The sequence below is a fragment of the Gekko japonicus genome, unplaced genomic scaffold, assembly GCF_001447785.1.
Source record: "Gekko japonicus isolate JY-2015 unplaced genomic scaffold, Gekko_japonicus_V1.1 scaffold2349, whole genome shotgun sequence".
In the NCBI taxonomy this organism is placed as follows: domain Eukaryota; kingdom Metazoa; phylum Chordata; class Lepidosauria; order Squamata; family Gekkonidae; genus Gekko; species Gekko japonicus.
The window spans coordinates 195,024-211,793 of record NW_015175435.1 but is presented as its reverse complement, the minus strand read 5'-3'; the positions used below and the strand labels follow the sequence as shown (position 1 = coordinate 211,793).

General features: G+C 40.5%; 1 protein-coding gene across 1 annotated transcript in view; it reads left to right on the top strand.

Annotated features, from left to right (window-relative positions):
• The window catches only part of LOC107122710 (CUB and sushi domain-containing protein 1-like), a gene marked incomplete at both ends in the record, with an annotated part of 269,905 nt that overhangs the window by 68,545 nt on the left and 184,590 nt on the right, over nt 1-16,770 (top strand). The window contains 4 exon segments of the mRNA XM_015425844.1: nt 4,454-4,567; nt 5,657-5,752; nt 14,442-14,645; nt 16,011-16,135. Coding sequence (XP_015281330.1) covers nt 4,454-4,567; nt 5,657-5,752; nt 14,442-14,645; nt 16,011-16,135 — 539 coding nt within the window.

Below are 16,770 nucleotides of genomic sequence, written 5' to 3'. Positions count from 1 at the left end.
CCCCACCATACAAGGCCACATTGAAAACAGAAGGGAGATTCAGTGGAAATACATTCATACAGCCCCCCATCCATACAGAAACCAAAGGGCTTACTGCCATTAGCTTTCCAGCTGGAGATGCCCAGAAGCTCAGAACTGAAACAAGAAGCAGTTCAGAAACAAGAACCAGGCCAGGCAATACACTAGTCCAGGAAAAGGCCTGGAGAAGGAGGCCTAGCCTAGGGCAGGCAGCAGCCACCAGATCTCACCAGCAGCAGACCACCAGCCTGCCCCACAGACACCCACTCCAACAGTAAAATAACAACCACAACAGGGATGTACTAACAGGAATGACAGGATTGCTCAGTGGAAACAACTGGAGAGGCTTGAAGACCCATCGGAGATAATGAGAGCCAGGAATGTCAATTGACTTGTATGGGCTCCACTGAAATGCATTACAGCACAAAAAGAGTTTGTTTTGGAACTGGGGGTAGGAGATGTGTTCTGGGATTGGCATGACAGGACCCAGAGTGGAATGACAGCCCCTGGAAGCAGAATCTGTGCACTGGGACTGAACCTGCCAGTCCAGTCCCAGCACTCAGTTTCTGTTCCCAGGGGCTGTCATTCCATAACACTCCTGCTACTCCCAGGGGCTGTCATTCCACTCTGGGGGCTGTCATTCCAGATACCTTAATGGAAAATCCATTCCACATTTTCTTTGCAACTCTTCTTGTGCTGTAATGTATTCCAACGGAGCCCATGAATTGCAATGGCGTTCCTGGCTTTCATTCTTGGAGAATGCGGGGTGGGGTGGGGTGGGGTGGGGGATGCTCATGGACTGCCCCAGCCAGCAAAGAGTTGCCACCGGCCTCCTATTGCCCACTGCCCTCCCACTGCTCAGGGCATGCTCCAGCCTGCAGCTGCTTCAGCTAGACTACGACCACCAGAGCAGAGGAGCGGGTGGGCATCACACAGGAAGACTCCTCCAAGGCTGCTGAGCTGCTGAAGGGCAGACAGAAGCCTGTCTGCAGTCTGAGTATGAGAAGGAGGAGAGGAGGCGGAGCTACGGACCGGGGCTGTGCAGGAGGACAGAGAGAAAGGCTGCTCTGCAGCCTCTGCTGCTGCAGTTTCCCAGAGTTGGAGGAAGACGAGGAGGAAGTAGCAGTGTGGCTTGTTTAACTTGTATTTGGTGGGCTCTTTGCTTAGAGCCCACCCACTGTAGGCAGCCAATGGTCTGAGCCTAGGTGGGGACTGGCTCCACCCCTCCTTTTTCTTCTGTATTTGTCATCCCCTCCCTCCCCAGCAAGCCAGCAAAATGCCAGCTACAAGACCATCAATCAGGGGGTGAGGGGGCCAGGGGGAGGGAGGGGGAGTGGAGGATGGAGGAGGGTCCCTGGAAAAACCATGGGGAGGCCCATGGGTCCCTAGATAGCTACGGACCTGAGTCAACTCCTGCCACCTTCCATGAAAGTGATGGTCTCTCTACTTCTGTTCCTGGATTGTTTGCTCATATGGAGACTGTGTTGTTCTGAGCACCTCAGGGAGATCTTGCTGGTACTTGGCCTGCGTAGCTCAGTGCCCCACAGGAGTACTATGTGCAAATGTCTTTGCTGCATTTTGCCCCTTTTTAACCCCCATTGTTGTTCAGTCGCACAGTCGAGTCCAACTCTTCGCGACCCCATGGACCAGCTCCCGCCAGGCCCTCCTGTCTTCCGCTGTCCTCTGAAGTTTGCTCAATTTCATGTTCGTTGCATCTATGACACTGTCTAACCATCTCATCCTTTGCAGTCCTCATCCTTAACCCCCTTAGGGGTCATGTTTCTCAGAAATCTCTTCATGGCAGGGGTTGACGTCATGGTACGAATGCAGTCCCCTTACTTTGGGTTTCTTGGTGCAGGGGTTTGGCCGGGGCATTGAATTTTTTTACAAAAATACTTCTCATTTATGTTACATTTTAGAACTGGGACATAACTACATATTCAAAACACCATCTGAGCAATCAGATAATAAGCAAGTTCATATGAACCAATTTTCTAGAACCCACATTGTGAGAAGTTAAATAACCTAGTAAAGGAAACCAGTTTTCTACAAATTTGGAGTATATTTCCATTGTGGGTGTGAGTGTGCCTAAGCTATGCCAGCAGCACCGCTAAGGTGATCCAGCTGGGGCGGCATCCTTGATGGATTAAAGTACCCTGGTCCTGCTCCTACACCTGACAGACACCGGCCTGTCCGGGCAGCAGGGAAGCTGGGCCAGCAGTAGTGCTGCTGAGCAAACCTCCCTGCTGAGCAAACCTCCCTGGTGGCTGTAATCATCCCACCTCCTCTCCTACACCTGATAGGCAGCTGCCTGCCCAGTGTAGGAGGGGGAGGGGGGAGGAATATTAGAAGCCACTGTGGAGATGGGGGTGACAGGATCACTAAGGCGTTACTGCTGGGGTGGGCTCCCTCATGGCTTTAAGCACCCTGAAACCGCTGCTGCACCTGACAGACAACTGCCTGTTAGGTGTAGGAAGTGGGGTAGCGTGTTGGAAACCATCAGGGAGGCTGGGCCAGCAGCATTATTGCACTTCACAGGTGGTTGTTGGCCATTCCTGATTTCCTCAGCTGTCATTAGCTCTGTGCAGTCTCCTGTAACTATTTTTTTTTACCTCAGAACACTGAGCTCTGCAGCTGATCAATCAGAGAGCGGGGGGTGTAAGGAGGCAGCCACCTGGCTGCCACACGGGAATCAATGGGGGGAGCACATTTTCCCCCTTTTGACCCACTTTCTCAAGACAAAACCCCAGATGTTTCGCTTTGATCTCTTCCCCCATGTTTCAGGCCTAAGTTTTGACATGAAGTCTGAATCAATGTGTATTTGAATAACAGTGACAAGCAGCCACACAATTTGTCACTGAACACACACCTCACTTATTTTGATGCTTGTTTTATACTTCTCAGAGAGAAGGGTCCTGTCATAAAACTGCTTCTCTGCTGAACTAAACCCCACATGGGTCCACCTCCATAGATAATGACCATGCCTGTGATGTCACTAGATCCTCCCTATGATGTCATTGGGTCCCAGTTCTTTTAATGACTTAGCAATGCCTCTGGCCCAGCCCCAGCCCCCCCCGGAAAATTGGAAAGTCTACGCCCTTGCCTAGGAAGGTACCAGGCACTGCCTGGTGACTTGCACTTTTGGAGAAAGAGCCATGGAAGGATGCCTGACTTCTCTCAAGAAGGGTAACCTATGGTAACTATAATTTAGGGTATAATGTGTAGCTAGAACTTATTTTTTAGATTTCTTGTTTTCTCTGCTTATTGCTTTGTTCTTTTACCAATATTCCTGCACTCTAATAAAAATATACTTTTACTATATTTGGTTGTTCTGTACTTCAGAAGCTGTAATCTAAATTCAGTACCTTATGCTTAGAGCATCTACCTATTGGTTAAATATTGTGGAAACTCATTCTGCAAGTGGCGGACCTTGCAGGGTCAACTTTCTGGAAATCCCAGAAAGATCAGGAGTCTGCCTGCTGGCTTCTGATCATAGGGATAGTCTAACAGGGCTGATGGCAGGCTATCATACTGGTGAGAGTATGCACACTCTCCCCATTGTTTTATAATTTTGAGCTCTGCCCCCCCCCCCCAAGGATCCCCTGGACTGGGAATTATTGGTAGTTGGGAAGCCTAATCCTTATGGGTATCTGACTATAGTGAACATGAAAATATCTGCATTTAAGGAAATTAATATACTTTGCTTCGCTTTTTAAAATTACTACTCATGGCTATTGGGGTTCCAGTGGAAGGTTTTTGTTTTCTTTCTCCCAGAAGATGCAGTGGAGGATAATACTTCTGTTTCCTAGAAGTTAGCAGGTACTGATGTTCCGCTTTATAGATACGTATATTATTTGACCAAAAAGGCAGTTATCATTGCAGGGTTCATACCTACAAAGCCTTGCTATGTTAGATCTACTGGGTGGAGCAAAGCTGTGACATTTGCCATGGGTGGCTTTGTTGTATTCCCTGGATTTCATCGTTACTCTCCAGGGCTTAAACAAGACCACTTTGTCTTCCTTCTAAAACAAGTCAAACTGCAAGTTCACCTACACTGGGATAGATACTCCTCCAGACAGTATAATTCCTGCAGGTGATAGTAAACAGATCTGAAGATGAAATCTTTATAGTTATATATAGTTATAGTTGGTCTTGTTCCAGTTATTTAGATTGGAGTGTTAGAATTATCATTCCAAATTCAACAAGCTTTTGAGAGTCATAACATCTCTGGAAAGATAACTTTTAATTTTAATGTGCGTAGAGCTATCTTAAATGTTGGCCATCCCAATTAACAAGAACTGACAGGTGTCACAATAAGCCTCATTCGACCAGACTTTCGAATAAACACAAAACAAAGCCTTTTTGACCATTAAAAATAAGTAAACCTAATTTATCTTGTTCTATGCTTAATGGATGCTTTTATTATGTTTTACAGTTGTTTTTGGACAGTTTGCCTATTTCCAGACAGCACTAAATGACGTGGTGGAATTATTTGATGGAGAACATCCACAGGCCAGGCTTCTGAGTTCACTTTCTGGATCTCACTCAGGTAAATGGTACAGAAACAGATTTTAATCTGCCCCTGTGTAGGAAGCTTGGATTTACTATAGTTTATAACCCTGAATCTGCAGGTTAGAAGTATTCTCCAGTTGATCATAGGACAGCAAGTAACGATTTCTGAGGATTACAAATTTTGATTTACCTCATTTTTTTAATGCTTCTAGCTGTGCTTCTGTACAGTGCCCCACTCCTGTTTACTGCTTCTTTTTGTTCTCTGGATTCCTTACATAGGTGATTCAAGACAATCAGAGATTAGGAAGTGAATGAGAGATAGAGCCATGTAATAATGTCACTGAGGGCAAATGAAGTAAAATTGAGACTGAAAAAGTGCGGTTAATTTTAGCCCTTCAGGACTCATAAGAATTGAAAAGCTTGTAGAAGGAATGATGGAGCAGATATTTTTTCACCTCCTCCTTACCTAAACAGCCTATTGTTTTCTTTGGGAATCTTTCAGAGGATCTGGAGACCCTTACAAATAAGAGTGTACCATGGTATGGAAGGCTGTAGCAGGAAATAGATAAAAATCAGGTCCTCTTCCCTCTTCTGGTGGCTTTTTCATCAATGATAGAAGGAGAAACAGGCAATTTTACCTGCTTTCCCCATGTTACTTCAGTGCTTTGTACTGTGGTACATTTTGTTCGCAAGGCTCTCCTGACCTTCAGAAAGGATCTTTAGGACCAACAGCAGGCTACCTGGAGAAGGCAGGAGAAGACTCTCTTTACTGCCATGAGCTTCTCTGCTGGATTCAGTTTATATTGTGGATCCATCCAATTGGGCTGTGTGGTATTTCTTAGTCCAAATGAACATCAGAGGAAAATGTAAATGAACAGGTGACTTAAAAAAAAGCAGTGCCAACAAAGCATAAAAAGAGCACATTTTAAAATATTGTATAAAATGACAAAAACTGGTGTATAGATCAGCTGTTGTTATTTCTATTTGTATTATTTTGCAGGCACTAACCAATAAACTAGTCAACAATAGCTAATTTTGCAAAAACATTATATTTCAATTCCTACTTGTGTGTGTGCATGCACATGGATGCACCTTATCATTTTTCTGTTTTAATTCTAATCTTTAGGTGAGACTTTGCCTTTAGCCACATCAAATCGGATTCTCTTGCGGTTTAGCACCAAGAGTGGCGCATCTGCCAGAGGCTTCCATTTTGTTTACCAAGGTATTTTCCCTAGATTTTGCTTTGCTGTATTGTCAGAACTACATGGGGGGTAATTGTCACTAAACATAATTATTTCAGGGAGTGGTAGAAAAAGCAGTAGTCTTACAAGGTTTTTGAATTATGGGTCACTGCATTTTGCTGAGATCTTAAGTCATCATCCTTTTTCACTAAGGTCAAATATCTTATTGCATGCAGAAACAGGGCTAGCAGAGTACCTCAAAACACTTCATTTTTCAAGTATCATGCAGCCTATTGTCTCTTTCAAAAGGTTTTGAGTGTGTGTGTGTGGGGTCACATTCCACATCTGTAGCATTCACATGATGTGATTTATTATCTAGAAGGAAATTGCTCTGGTGTGCAAACACTTCATGGGAGAGGCATGACATGTTAAAAATTGTTTAAATGAAGTGTTGGTGAGTGTTTTTCAAAAACATGGCACTTTGTGAGTGTTCAGATGCTTAAAGATGTGGTAACTACTTACCTATTTGGGTCCCCATTTGGAAGAAAGGTGGAGTATAAATGAAGTAAAAAATAAAGAGAAAAGTAACTTTTGATTACATGGAAAATAGACTTTGTTCACTGGCAAAAAAAATCCAAGTTCAACATCTTGCAAGCCCTTTCAGTCAAATTGCTGTTTAGTTGATAAGTCAGACGAACCTTTACCTTTACCTTTATAATATACACATATGGGAAATAGATATAGATGCTCACCAGGTATGTGTGTGTGTACCAGCTCTTCATAGAGGTTATGACGATAATAGCCCATTCTAAGAGGGGTTTTTTTTCAGGGGGGGGAGTTATAGCTCTGGTGTTCTGAAATTTGCTGCAAACTAAACACTGCTCTGCTCTCACTTTGCAAGTCTTCAAGACGTGTTGTTCAGGAAAGCATTTAGCTAGATTACCTGTTGTTGGCTGTCAGACGTCCGCTGGAGTTTGTCATTTAGATTTAGACTGGATTTTTTTCAAATTTATTGAAATATGTTTTATATTTATATTAACAAATATAAATACATACATAAATGAAATTAACATTAATGATGTGTTGTTGGTTTGCGATGGTATGGACTGTGTTACTTTAAATCAAGATGATTGGTTGTGGGGGAAATGTGGCAGGGCCCTGAATCGGGCCATGCAGGTACAGCAGTGGCATAAGAGCTTGAAATACGTCTTGTTTTTAGTTGTGAAAAGGATCGACTGATAACAAAGACGTATATTATAAGAAGGGAGAGGGAAGACAGCATGGTATAGCTCAATCCCATCAGATTTTGGAAGCCAAGCAGGGTTCGTATTTGGAAGGGAGACCTCCAAGTAAGACTCTGCAGAGGAAGTGGCAAACCACCTCTCCTTCTCACTTACCTTGAAAACCCCTTGCTGGGGTCACCATAAGTCAGCTGGGACTTGATGGCACTTTATACACAGTTTACAAACAAGAGATATCTTTGTGTCATTATTCTGTCACAGTGTCATCAAGGATTATATGCTGAAGTGAATCACATTTTTCAGGATAGGTTCAAACATGACTATATATTTACATATGACATGACAGAATTACAGTTTTATGCCTAAAAGGATGACATCATTAGTTCTTTTGCGTGAACTACTGTTTAGAAAGATGAGTCAATTTGCATTTAAGAATTACTGCTTCTGCATTAAATAGTGAACAACACATGGCAGAATCTTTCTAAACTAAAACAAAATTCTGATTGTTCTTTGATTTTATTTGAAAATATTTATAATGCTCTTCTATGTACAAATGGAAGTATCTTAATTTTTATTTATTCTCCCATAGTTCTATTTTATAGCCGCTCTAGTTGTCAATGAAATTTGGAGAACCAGTGACTTGAAACTATTCATAGACATATAGTTCCATTAATTGGTTTGAGGTGCAGCAAATATGTTCAGTGTATGTTTTATTGTTTGTTAGTTTGGTGAAGGGCTGTTAGGCAATAAGATTATTTTTTAGGTGCTGGAAAGATTGATTTTGAGAAATAGGAAATGCTGTTCTCAGCATCACAAAATGAATCAAGGAAGTTAAGCCTTTTTTATTCATCTCAGGAGAACCTCGGAGCTATTCAAGTTTCCATTTTGGGAAGATGAATGCAGTCAGCTCTCTAGTTGTTAAAAGATTTAGCTGGGGCAATGTGGTTTGTGGCATTTAATTAGATTTAATAAATATGCTACAATGATTTAGGGATTTTCAATCTCCTTGTGAAATATAGGAAGAGATTTCCCAAGACTGCCTGCCTGCTAATGTTAAAATGCCTTTGAGAGTACCATCCACATTCTGAATGAACACTCTAATCTGGCCTGCAAAGTCAATCATTTTATTTATCACCCGCTATTCCAGATTGACCTTATTCCATGTTCACTTTTCCACTAGGCTGATTTCTATTTTGTTTCACAGCACTAAAAGATGAGGAATAATTACTATAGAAATGCAATTTCTTTCTGATACCATCTGAGAAGTCTAGTTTGTCAACGTTATAGTTTAGAATTAGACCAAGGATTAGGAAGGGAAAGGAGCACTATAGCTAGCATGATTGTATATTCTGATCACAACTAGTACAAGATTAGATTTGTAGCTTTGGATTTTGATGTAATGGGTTTTTTTTAATGCCATTCACTCAACTATATATTTCTTCTTGTCTCATATAAGCCGCCTTCCTTTTCCCCCCGATGATCCCATTTTTCTGTAGTTCATGCTTCACAGGAAGCACAATGATTAGCAGTAGCTGTGTTGTGAAGAATTTGCCATCACACCCTGAAACATCCAAATCTAATATAGTTTGCTCTTTTTATAACCCAGTGTACTTTCCATGATTTTAGGGCCTCCTCACAAATGCAGGTTGATATCTTCCATTGAAAGGATCTGTTCTACAAAACCTTTGAGTGTGAAGCTAAACAGTATTCAGTCAGTTTGGTTTGACTTTCAGTCATGCTGCCAGGATTCCTGGGAAGGAGTCTCCCAAGGGCTATGGTCACCCAGGTGATGGCACAGAGCTGGGAAGTCATGTGATTCACTTTCATGTGATATTTGGGATTGGGTCTGGTGGTATAATGGGGGACCAGAGGGACTCTTTGGGGATCCATTATGGCTCTTGTCATGCTGCCAGAAGTTGAGGTTGTTGTATATGTACTAATCATTTTGCAGGTATAGCCTTGATTGGCTTCTGTCCCTTAAGTACAGCTGCATGTTTCCAGTGGCTTGGTTGGATGCACTGCATCGATCAGCATTCAGACCACAGTGATGGGAATGGGAGCACTGTAAAGTCATAGCGCTGTTGAGAGAAAGAAATGTGGGCAGAAGGGTATGAGGGTATTTTCCCTCCTCTTATCTAATTGTGTAATACACTGGACATCCAGTACACCTCACTATCTTCTCTTATCCACATGGTATAGTTTTGAGTCTTGTTTACTCATAATTAAACTGACAGACAAGCTTTCTGTATAACCAGAAATACACATTGCAGAGTTGGGGGATAGTCACTAAAACTGTATTGTAATAAGCAGCCCAAATACTTAATCTCCCATAGTTCTGCTTCTGAGAGCTATGTACTTACATCCATTTAGGGCTTTCTGATTTGTTTTTATTCTTTGATTATTTTAATTATATGTCTGATACCAAGATGCTTAGATGCTTTAAATATGTCATTGTTAACATTGATGGTGGTATCATGTGTTCATCATTGTGGCTTCTTTGAAGTCCCATATGAGGGACTGTGCAATTGCAGGCCAGCCATGGGAAGAGCTTACAAGCTTCAAAAGAACTTTCCAGAGCCTAAGAGTGATCCCTCTCCACTACATGTTGAGAGTAGCCTTTCCCACCCAAAGGGTGGCCCTCATTTCTTTCCTTGCCACCAAAAGGAAAGCATGAGCTTTTTCAATCTGCATTCTTTCAGAGCCTTTATCTTTGCTTCAGGTGTCCAGTTGGGGTAGGATGGTATTATTTAAAAAATGTGAAGAGTGCAGAGCCAAAATGGCTCAGAATGATGAACACAAGTCTTGTCTCCTATGCTTCAGTGAAGGGCACAATACAGTCTCAAGCCCTGCCTGCCACCATCTGACACCAAGAGCCCAAGAAGGGAGGGCAGCCAGGCTCAAGGAAGCCTTGTGGGGAAAGGTTCCGGGTGCTCCAGATTCCCACATGGAAAAATAGGTGCTTCCTGACAAGCAACTGAGAGCCCCATCCGTGGCCTTGGTGCCAATACCCTCCACTTCAGTATCGACAGAGACAACCTTGATGCAGTCAGCATCAGAGCCACCATCTAAAAAATCAAAGAAAGCAACATTCTGAGAAGGCATTCCGGGCTGAGACCCTCTGCCCTCCCCTAGGATACGAGGACCAAGATCGACAACCTTCCATTTGAAGGTTGGGAGCTCTTCAGCAACCATATAGAAGACACCTTGGATCTCATATGCAAAAAAAAACCCCCAAACAGATAATGGCCAAGTCTCTGGGAATCAACCAAGGCCCTTCTCAGCGTTATAAACAAAGGTACTTTTCCAGACACTCTCAGCAGTTTCAATAGTCAAGGCCTTACCATTATTCAGAGTACAAGTACCAGGCCCCCCAGGTGTCCCAGCAGCCCTACATATCTGCCTATTCCCAGCGGCCACAATGTAGGAAGCAAACCAAACAAAGGTGAAAATATTCCTTCCAGTCCCCCAGGGAGCATCACCCTAGAGGTTCAGCATCATCCTGACTAGTGGAGAATATTTTCTTTTTGGACCAGTTGTCCAGGTTTCTTAATGTTTGATTTAAAAATATTGATAATTCTTGGGTGTTTGTTAAGAATGGTGACCAGAAAAAAGCCCACAGGGAAAAACCCCACAGTCATAAATGCTCACAGGAAAAATGCCCACATGGAAAAATGCCCACATGGAAAGAAGCCCACACAGAAAAAAGTCCACACGAAAAGAAGCCCACATGGAAAAATATCATGAAAAGTGCCATCGATACTTATAATTGTGGATAATCATTGTGGATTAGTGCTTTTGGGTGTAAAGGCTTGGAAGGGAAAATACAGGAAATAAAAGTGACCATTTTGTTATCAATGAACTTTATTAAGAAGGAAAAACTATAACAACAGAACTTAAAAACTCTATAGAAATATTTTAAACAAAATTAAATACGTAAAATTTATTAATTTACCATTTGTCAACCTTTGTAGTGTTGGTATGAAGTAATTTCTAAAGTAAAGGCAGAAAGATGTTAAGTTAAATTATATATAGACTATCTAATATATACAGCTTTTGAACAACTATATGGCTTAAAATTCTTCAAATAATTAATATTATAATATAATAATATTATTTACTTATTTACCACTCTGTATTTGTTAAAATACAAGTAAAGGGAAATAGAGCTTGGAAATCAACTTATTTTCATGTTATCTTATGATTTTAATTTTAATAACAAAATAAATAAATAATATTAATTATTTGAAGAATTTTAAACCATATAGTTCAAAAGCTGTGTATACTAGACAGTCTATATATAATTTAATTTAGCATCTTTCTGTCTTCACTTTAGAAATTACTTCATACCAGCATTACAAAAGGTTGGCCAATGGTAAATTAATAAATGTATAGTGTTTAATTTTATTTAAAATATTTCTATTTAGAGTTTAATTTCTGATGTTATTGTTTTTCCTTCTTAATAAAGTTTGTTGATAACAAAATGGTCACTTTTATTTCCTGTATTTTCCTTTCTAAGCCTTTACACTCAAGATCATTAACGTCCTCTTCATACAAGCCACTTTTGTATAGTACTGAAGTAATTTACTAATAACATAGCAAAATTATTATTTAATTATACTTGATAAAAATCACAGCACAAATTGTTGCCTGTGAATATGACATGTTTTTATCCTAAAATAACAATATAAAATGTAGGTAATGCCTGTTCATTCTCATAAATGGAGATGAATGGTTATCCACAATTATACATATTTATGGCACTTTACATGGTATTTTTGCATGTGAGCTTCTTTCCATGAGGGCTTTTTTTTGTGTGTGGGCTTTTTTATATATGAGCTTTTTTCCAAGTGGGCTTTTCTCCATGTGGCAATTTTTCCATGTGGGCTGTTTTCCTGTGAGCATTTATGACTATGGGTTTTTTTTCTGTGGGTTTTTTCCCCCTGAGGTTGTTTTTTTCCCCCAGTCACCATACCTAGCCTGTGCAACTCAGGAGCCATCTGTGTTGGTTTGCCTCCTAATGGCTCTGGGAGAAGAATATCATTTTTCCAGCATAGGTCATTAATTTGCAGGTCATTAATGAACTGTAGGTCATTAATGAACTGGTTTGAGCTTAAAATTGTATGTGACCATCAGTGGTGTTCTGTTGTTGTTACATTTAGAGCTATCTTGTAGCAGGTTATCCCTTGGTATCATTCTGGCTTTGTCAGTCTGTTTCCTTATTACATCAGGAGGGTATTGTAATTCCAAAAATGTTTGCTGTAGATCCTTCAAGTGTGGCTGTAGCATAGAGCTTGGCTGTAGACAATGCATTGTTTGGTGTGTTTACTATGGTGACTGGAGGCATGTAGATTTGTTTGACTATTGGTAGGTTTCTGGTATAAGGTAGTATTTATGCTTCCATCATATATTTAGGTAAGGGGGCTACCTATAGCCCATCATATATTTAGGTAAGGGGGCTACCTGTAGCCAACATTTTCTTGCCCACAGACAGCCCCCTAACTTTGAACAACTTCTCACTCACAATAATGTACTTCCTAACATGGGCACACACTCTGGGACCAGGGCCTATAACAAACCAAGATGCCAGGTCCATCCCCTTATTTACTCTAACAATACAGTCACTGGACCTAACAGCACCTGCCATACCATCTCAGGTTCATTCACTTGTTCATCCTCCAATGTTATATATGCCATCAAGTGTCAGCAATGCTTTTCCACTCTCGACATTGGACAAACAGGTCAGTTCCTACGTAAAAGAATAAATGGATGTAAAACTGATGTTAAAAATCACAACACCTCAAAACCAGTGGGGGAACATTTTATCTTCCAGGACATTCCATGGCTGACCTAGGAGTGGCAGTCCTCAAACAGGATGGGTATCCATGTTAGTCTGTCTCTAGCCATAGAAAAGAGCAAGAGTCCAGTAGCACCTTAAAGACTACCATGATTTGTGGCAAGGTATGAGCTTTCATGAGTCACTGCTGGCTTTTTCAAATACAGCTCCATTTGTTCTATATTTTGGAGAGTGGAGTGATTTCAGATGCCAAATAACATTAACAAGCAAATAACAATAGCAGATGAATGACAATAGCAAGTGTGATTGGATTAGGTGTGATATGCAGAGGAGTAGTAATCCAGAGGTGTAACCCAATCATGCCTGCTATTGTCATTCACTTGCTATTGTTATTTCCCTGCTAATGTCGTTCAACGTTTGAAATCACCCCATTCTCCAAAATATAGGACAGATGGACTCACATTCCAGCTGTATCCGAAGAAGTGAACAGTGACTCACAAAAGCTCATACCCTGCCACAAATTTTGTTAGTCTTTAAGGTGCTACTGGACTCTTGCTCTTTTCTAGTCCTTGAATGGAGAACCTTCAAGGGGAGATTACTATGTGAGATTGCTGAACTTGAATTCATTCACAATTTCTGAACAATGGACCCCCTTGGCCTGAATCGGTATATAGGATTCTTATCTCACTACAGTTGCTAATTTCCCACCCCTAAGCATTTCTCCTAATTACATTTGGCATTGCACCTTTCATCCTGACTTTGTTATTTGTAACACTTCTCCCCATGTCCTGACTGGGATATATGGCTTCAGGGATCTCCTTTTCTACTTGTATCTGATGAAGGGAGCTTAGAATCTTGAGCATTTATACCCTGGAAATCCTGCTGGTCTTTAAGGTGCTACTGGACTCACATCTTGCTCTTCTATAGCAGGCCAATATGGCTACCCACTAGAACAGTTAGGGACAATAACAAATTTAAGAGAATTCATTCCATTTTGAATGGGTAAGAACCACTCCCAACTGTAGACCAATGGACAGAGCTAGATAAAAGTAATGTTTGTTGATTAGATTTTATTTTTATCCTACTCTATGATTTGCAGTAGTCCTCAACCAATCTGAAGGGACTGATTTCTCTTTGATTAATTTCTATTTCTAACTGGCCTCTCTTTATAACACTCTCTCATTCACAACTTTCTGTTGCTTATTACTTTAGGCATAAATATATCTCCTATGGACATGCACTCCATGCTAGTGGAATAAATTTTGTTAGTTTTTAAAGTGCCACTGGGCTTCTGCAGCATGCTAACATGGCTACATGCTAACATGGCTACCCCTCTAGTGATATATTAGAGTGGCAATCAAGAATGTTTAACTCCAAGATGGGCCTAATCAAGTCAGTCAGGCTGCATCAGTGCAAAGGGAATGTTGCTTGTGGTCTCAGTCTGTCATATTTGTTTGCATAATTTCCAATTGTCAGACCAGTTATTTGAAATATGGATTGATGGATTATGAAATGACTGCTTTGGAGCAAGTGATTTGAGTTTAGCCCTGATTGGTAGGATGATTTTTAGCCAACTAATTAACTTTAAGTAATGCAAAGGAACACAGAGCAGAGCAGATGCTATTTGAAAGTAAATCCCTGTGGTGTGAGGGTGTCGTTTCTCAAACCACACTTTTTTTTCACCCATTTGTATAGCTGTTCCACGCACAAGTGATACACAGTGCAGCTCTGTCCCAGAGCCCAGATATGGAAGGAGGATTGGCTCTGAATTCTCAGCAGGTTCTGTAGTCCGCTTTGAATGTAGTCCCGGCTATCTTCTGCAAGGCTCAAAAGCTATCCGCTGCCAATCTGTGCCCAATGCTTTAGCCCAGTGGAATGACACAGTACCAAGCTGTGTGGGTAAGGCTTATTATGTTTAGGTTATCTGTTTTTCAGTCAACATTCAAGAGCACCACTCCTCTCATTGAATAGTATTTAACATTTATATTTACTTTCCATTGATTAATACTGGCCATGTCCAATTTAAAAGAGCAATTTGTCATTTCAAAAGTAATTGAGTACCAGCTGGTTGGTAGGCAGTATAGTGTTTCACGTAATGACCTATTAGATTAACAAGGTTGATGTTTTTTTTGCTGAATATTTATCGTCAATGTGACAGCCTCTAAAATCACAAGTATAATACAGAGTCTAACATCAACCTCAGGAAATCCCCCTTACATTAATTAATTGAGTGTTTCCTGAAGCATTTGTTATAGCGGATTTATAACTTATAACACTTTGAAAATTGCTGTTTGAAAAAGTGTTCTGCTATAACATGACCTAAAGTGACAATGTCTGTTTCAGCTAAACCAGCTACAATTTTTTGTGGGATCTTCTGGTGGAATTATGGTTATCTGTTTGGATCCCTTTTGTACCTTTTAAGTATTGTTGCTGTTGTTGTTTTACTTTTCCCTGGACTTATGTATTTTAGTTATTTATAATATTGATAAGGATTGTGTACCTTTAGGAAGGAGAAAATAAGACTTCAAGAATTTGAATTATAATTGTAATAATATTAATTTTATTCATATATACACAGCTGCTTCTATATTGTTATGATTACAAGAAAGTTATATTTCTCAGGGAAGATATAACTAGTTCTGAACTGAGCCACACCAAACATGAAACTCCCTTATGGAAACTAGGAAGAACCAGTCCTCTTAACAGCTTCACGTATCTAATTTGAAGATAAGTAATGAGGAATATGTTTGTTTTCCATGAATAGCAGTGCCACCCCTAAGCAGAGATACACTCTTCTAATTCTGTTGAATTCAGTGCACACAGAAGGATGTAACTCCGCAAGGCTGTGACATAGAGTTGTAGGACTGCTTTTGTAGGCCCCATGGCTCATTCCTTCTCTCTCCTCAACCCTACAGACTTTTTTTCTGTGTTCATCTGCCTACACTACTCGCCCAAATTCCCTGGTCCACTATTAAAAACATTAAAGCTCTTCTGTGGTGTGTGTGTGGGTTTTCCTGCCAGTTTCATAAACTGTCGCCTGGCAGAAAAGTTGAGTAGTTTGGCTGCCACTACTACTGCCAGAAGAAAAATTAGTTTGATTTATATATTGGCATTTGTTTATTTACATGATTTTTTCAAAAGCAAATGCTATCTTTTAGTTATGATTGGAATGATAGAAGTCAGATTCTATTTTTCTTGGTAGTGTTTCTGTTCAATGAGAATGTTTTTGGCTTTGTTGTTACTTCTAATGGATTTTTTTTCCAGTGCCATGCAGTCGGAATTTCACTGAACGAAGAGGAACTATATTATCTCCAGGCTTCCCAGAACCTTATGGTAACAGCTTGAATTGTGTGTGGAAAATCACAGTGACTGAGGGATCAGGTATTCAGGCAAGTCCACATTTGCCAGCTGTGGAATATTAACTACTTCACTATAGATGGCTAATTATTCTCTTTTTTAGCACTTTCTCTCTTAAATTGTAAGAAAATAGCAAACTTGCTTGTGTTTTTGTGATTCTAGTGGATAGATTCATTGGCAAAGCTTCAAGGGATCTTTGGATGAAAGAACACATCTTCTCATTTTGCGGCAATTGACACCCACCTAGCCCAGCCTTTTACAACACTTATTTATTAGCTTTTCAGAACACTTTCCCTGGAGTTCAAAATAGTTCACAAAATATTAAAATCAGTCGTAACAGAAGAACTCTAATGCACATCCTAAAAGTGTAACTAAAGGTTAAGAAAATAGGAAATGGAAGAGAGCAGCCTTAACTGGTGATAGCCAGCATCCAAAAGGATCATTACAGGCGACAAAGATACTTTAGTGGCATAGATAATGTATTTTGATTAATCAGATTCCAATGGGAATTATTAGTGAAAAAGCCATATTAGTCTGTTCTGTGATACAGATTTTTTTCCTCTCTGCATGTGTGTTTTTTAGGAATTCTTTTCATATATCTGATGAAGTAGACTCTGAAAGCTTATGCTACAATAAATCTTGCAATCATTAAGGTCGTAAGATCTCT